At 50.5% G+C, this 5,331-nt stretch overlaps 1 protein-coding gene across 1 annotated transcript in view; it reads left to right on the forward strand.

The window, feature by feature from the left end:
• Positions 1–5,331, forward strand: part of SOX13 (SRY (sex determining region Y)-box 13) — a 29,031-nt gene that overhangs the window by 15,704 nt on the left and 7,996 nt on the right. Inside the window, exons 2-5 of the mRNA XM_010854152.1 lie at positions 2,227–2,425; positions 3,703–3,844; positions 3,988–4,074; positions 5,181–5,331. The exon at positions 5,181–5,331 is cut by the window's right edge and continues 20 nt beyond it. Coding sequence (XP_010852454.1) covers positions 2,227–2,425; positions 3,703–3,844; positions 3,988–4,074; positions 5,181–5,331 — 579 coding nt within the window. The remainder of the gene's footprint in view (positions 1–2,226; positions 2,426–3,702; positions 3,845–3,987; positions 4,075–5,180) is intronic.

Below are 5,331 nucleotides of genomic sequence, written 5' to 3' on the forward strand. Positions count from 1 at the left end.
CCGCGCGGGGGTCTCTTCTCCTTTCTCCTCACCCTGCCCTTCCTGGACCCCACACCAAGCCCCCAGGGCACCTTGCCCTTTGAAAGTGGCAAGAGAGTCTGGTCTGGTCTGGTCTGCAGGATGGCATCAGATCGAGCAGATACATCTTATTCGACTGGAATGCTTTCAGTTATTTGAAGTGAAATACTGTGCATGTGTACATCTGTCGTATGTAGCACATCGCATCATTCCTTACAAGAAGCATTTTATACAGAGGTGATGTAATATACAAATATACTGCACCTGCAATTTAATTTGAGGGATGTTTTACTATATATAATTTTTGCCTTACGTTCCCCTCCTAAAAATGTAATGCCTGGGTAAACAAATTTTTTAAAAAGTAACACAGCTTTTCAAACTACTATGTATCAGAATCACCAGGAGGGCTTGTTAAAACAGATTCATGGCCTCACCCACAGAAATCCTGATTTGTGCCTGACCCATGACTTCACCTTTCAAACTAGCCCTCAGGCTATGCTGGCTGCCTCCCTGTGCTGCATTCCAACCGGCTGTGCTCTAACAAAGGCACCAAGCACTCTTCTGAACACCTTGTAAATATCAATTCATCACCTCACACTGTCCATTTTACAGATGAGAAAACAGGTATGGAAAGGTTAAGTAACTTGCCCAAGATTACTCAGCAGCTCCTGGAGTAGCTGAGGCAAGACCCATGCCTTCTTGGAACCTGCTGTATGTCCCAGCTGGTCTTGTCTCTGTGACTTTGGAGGGGGAGCAGGTGAGCTCTGGGCATTTGCTGCTCTGGCCTTGAGCCTGGCGTGACCACCGAAAACGACTCCCAGGATCCTGCTCAGCTAGTTGGTGATCCCACACGGCATGGTGTCAGCAACAGAAGTAGGAAATTCAGTCTCTGCTTTCATTACACCGGGGATTGCAGAGGCCCAGAGGGGGCCAGACTCTAATTGAGACTCTAACCAGATCTCTTAAGTATAATACTGTTCTACAATTAGACCAGTTCTGTAAGGAACAAGGGAAATGGGTAGAAGCAATGGCACCCCACTCTAGTACTGTTGCCTGGAAAATCCCATGGACGGAGGAGCCTGGTGGGCTGCAGTCCACGGGGTCGCTAAGAGTCGGGCTCGACTGAGCGACTTCACTTTCACTTTTCACTTTCATGCGCTGGAGAGGGAAAATGGCAACCCACTCCAGTGTTCTTGCCTGGAGAATCCCAGGGACAGAGGAGCCTACTGGGCTGCCGTCTATGGGGTCGCACAGAGTCAGACATGACTGAAGCGACTTAGCAGCAGCAGCAGCAGCAGCAACCAGATACAAGAAAATATTTCTCGGAAAGCTACTCATCTCTTAGGTCACTTCAACTCACCTCACTTTTGGTAAATAGATAGATGGATTCAAGGAATAGTTGCAAATACTTCACTTTTATCTTGCCTCTTCTATAAGGAAAACAAAGAACAAGTGTATAGGGTAGTCAATACTTGGTTTCACGTTAGGGGAGTAGGAGGGAGTGTGAAAGTGAAAGTCGCTCAGTCGTGTCCAACTCTTTACAACTCCATGGACCGTAGCCCTCTAGGCTCCTCTGTCCATGGGATTCTCCAGGCAAGAATACTGGAGTGGGTTGCCATTCCCTTCTCCAGGGGAACTTCCCAACCCAGGGATTGAATCCATGTCTCCCGCATTGCAGATGGATTCTTTACTGTGTGAGCCACCAGGGAAGCCCCTGGTGAGTGGTGGAGAGGGAAACAATCTGGCCTCTTCACAAAGAGTAACTGCTACTCAATCCCAGTTATTGCCCCAGGCTAAATTCAAGAGAGTCCAAGCCCAGATTTTTATGTGCTATCTCTTGATTTTTAAATTTTGATAACTAATTACAAATACGTACTTAAACATACACAGACACATACTGTATATATGATCTTGGTTTTACTGGGCTTGGAAACAGCCAGTTAAGTTTCTAGCCTTCTTGGTGGAACCCATCAGCCCGCTAGTCCCAACGCTGCAACAAGCAGGGTACAACAGAAGGCGGCCCAGTCTCCTCTAGGCCTTTCTATTAAAAAAAAAAGGCAGGGGTGGGGGCAGACCAGAATCTTTTCCAGTCACAGTGAGTTCCAAGTGGAGCTGGTCTTTTGTATGAGTGTACCTGTTTGGGGCTGGAGCAGCAGTCACTGCCTGGGGGCTCAGGTCCTCCTCCCGACTCTGCCCCTCCTCCCTCAGGATGTCTATGAGGAGCCCTGGCTCTGCCCAGCTGGTCCTGGATGAAGTTGGCACCATGGTGAACTGTACTGTCAAGGCAGAGGGGAAGAAGGAGCCCTGTTACGAGGACCCCCAAGGCTCGGCCACTGCAGCTGAATCGCAGCCTGGAGACCCAGCCCGCACCCCCCAGAATGGTGCTGACCCGCAAGCTCCAGCCCAGGTGCCCAGCACTCTCTTGGGTCCCCTAGGTCAGGGTCCCCAGCCTGCCTCTGCGGCTCCTATGTGTGTGCCCATCCCCCTGGAGGATGGGCCAGGCATCACCAGGGGCTCCTGGGTCAGGGTCCCCAGCCTGCCTCTGCAGCTCCTGTGCGTGTGCCCATCCCCCCGGCGGATGGGCCAGGCACCACCAGCCTAGCAAGGGGCAGGCAGACGGGTGGGTGGGTGGGTCAGGCTACCTGTCTGAGCAGGACATGGACTCACGTCTGTCCTCACTCACCTGATACTAACTGCTCGCCTCTGTGTGACTGGTCCTTACCCTTGAGGACTAGTTGAGAAGTAAGATACACGCATTTACAGTCTGGCTTAAAGCTAATCTACCAGCTTTGTCTAATAGTAGACATCTACTACTTTCAAATCTACTGCTGATTCGAGAAAATCAGTCTTATTACCCAAACCAGAGTTTAAATCACTATTAAAGACAATATGATTCCTCATCCTTAAAATGAAGGAGCTGAACTATATGAGTGGTGATGATTCTTTCAGCTCTTAAAAATTCCATGATTCCATTTAAGAGATGTAAAAGGAAATATGTAATCAGAGGCAAATGAGAAAATAAATAAATTTAAATTAAAAAAAGAAAAAGGCAAATGAGTGAAAATGAGGAGAGTTTTAGGGCTCTGAGGAGGGATCCAGCCATGAGGAGTAGGCGAAAGGGGGCTGGAAGTAGGGGTAGTGAATCAAGGAGGACTTCCTGGAGGAATAAGACTTTAAGCTGAGCCTTAAAGAATGGAGAAGACTCAGATGAGAAGAGGAGAAAGTGGGCAATGTCTGAAAGAGAATGGGAGTGGGGACCCTGAAAGTAACCAGCCAGGCTGGAGTGTAGTGCATGCAAGGGAGGAATAATTAATAGCTGACTTTTGGCCTTTGCCTCTGCAATGGCAAACCTCATTCACATTCCTTAACTCCTTTGATCCCAGCTACAATCCTATGTCAAAAGGAGGTATAAGTATTTCCATTTTCAGAAGAGGGAGGTCAGGTTCATAGAAGTTCAGGAACTCATATGGGATTAAGCACATTGTGAGTCAGTGAGCCCAGATCTCTTGTCTTAAAACCTTTTGTTCTTTTCACGAAATCGATTAAGCCGAGTCAGAGCAAAGGTCGGGAGGTGGGGAGAGAGGGCCCTACTGAAGGCTGGGAGCTGGGTAGATTCTGGGGTTCCCCAGGGCATACATCCCTGGAGTGCTCAGCGCCACCCCCCTCCTGTCCCTCTTGTCTTAGGGTGACAGGGACATTCAGTGTGTCTCGCAGGACAGCAGCTCCCTGGAGAACAGTGAGTCCCCAGAACCCAGGAGACCAGGAGGTTCTGAGGCTGCTTCTGGAAGCCAGGAGAAGCTGGACTTCAACAGAAACTTAAAAGAAGGTGAGACGTCTGCCCAAGTTAGAGATGGGGGCCTGGTGGGGCGGTCTTAGGATGGTGCTTCTCAGCCTTCTGCCCAAGTTAGAGATGGGGCCTGGTGGGGGGGGTCTTAGGACGGTGCTTCTCAGCCTTCTGGTGTTTTCCAGTTGTGCCGGCCATCGAGAAGTTGCTGTCCAGTGGCTGGAAGGAGAAGTTCCTGGGAAGGAGCTCTGTGGAAACCAAAGATGTCAAAGGTGAAGGCCCATGTGGGTGGGCAAGGGGGAGACATCTGAACCCCCTTCCCTTCTCTAGGCTTGCAGGGCAATTTCTGGGGTTCTTGGCTCCCTCACACATGACCTGTGCCCCTCTGGCTGCTGCCTGGCCCTAGGGGTCAGCACCATTCTCCACCCAAGCGCTGGACCTATTTCCGTGCAGCAGAGGCCTGGTGGGAATCAAGTCCCCTGGGACCCTTGTGACCTTGGGCATGTCATTGCCACTTCCCATATCTCACTATGAAATGGAATGTTCCCTCTCACTGCTGGAAATTCTAGGCCATCAGGACCTCACTCAGTACAATAAAGTGTGTTTGCTTAGGTTCACTCCCAGTGTGGTGGTTTAATTTTCCGAGAGGAAACTTTAAAATAATGCAGATCCCCAGATTCGAGACTCACAAAGGATAGGGACCTAGGCATCTGTATATTTCAAAGGTTCCCTGAGTAATTCTGATGCAAATGGTCTGTATCCTGGCACTTAGGAGTAACTGCTATATCTGATATGAGCCGCACTGGAGACAAGTTAGACATCGCTATCTGAGGGCCGTGTACCAGATCCACGACTGAGCTTTACATTCAGTTCCCATTACCCTCACAGCAGCCCTGTGAGGTGATGATCACGGTGCTTATTTATAGATTCAAAAAACCATAAAGTGCAGAGAAGTTGGTCGCTTGCCCAACAGCTCCTGGGGGGGAATGGGTTAATAGCAGAATTTGAACCCAGATCTGTCTTGCTCCAAAGCCTGCCCGTGTCCCTCTGGACTCTCCTGCGGGACAGTTATCCACCTGGCCCTATGGCGCTGGGCTCTTGAGGACACCCCAGGGGTGGGCCAGGCCTGAGACGTCCCACCATCAGCATTTCCAGGGCCTGGAAGAGCAGCTGATGGTGGGGAACTTCCAGAGCGACCAGTGGTCAGCTGACTAGATGAGGAGCCTGCTCCAGGGCAAGGATCATGTTCCGGTCTTCTCTGTGGTCCAGTCCCTGGCACGGCCCTGGGGGATAGCAATTGCTCAGTGTCCTACAGATGAACTGGTGGACAGATGAACAGACAAAAATTGTCAACAATGGCTCTTTCCCTGTGGAGCAGGGACCAAGGAGAGCCTGGCAGAGAAGGAGCTGCAGCTTCTGGTCATGATCCACCAGCTGTCCGCCCTGCGGGACCAGCTCCTGACAGCGCACTCAGAGCAGAAGAACATGGCCGCGATGCTCCTGGAGAAGCAGCAGCAGCAGATGGAGCT

This window comes from Bison bison, unplaced genomic scaffold (genome assembly GCF_000754665.1).
Source record: "Bison bison bison isolate TAMUID 2011002044 unplaced genomic scaffold, Bison_UMD1.0 scf7180017864338, whole genome shotgun sequence".
Lineage (NCBI taxonomy): Eukaryota > Metazoa > Chordata > Mammalia > Artiodactyla > Bovidae > Bison > Bison bison.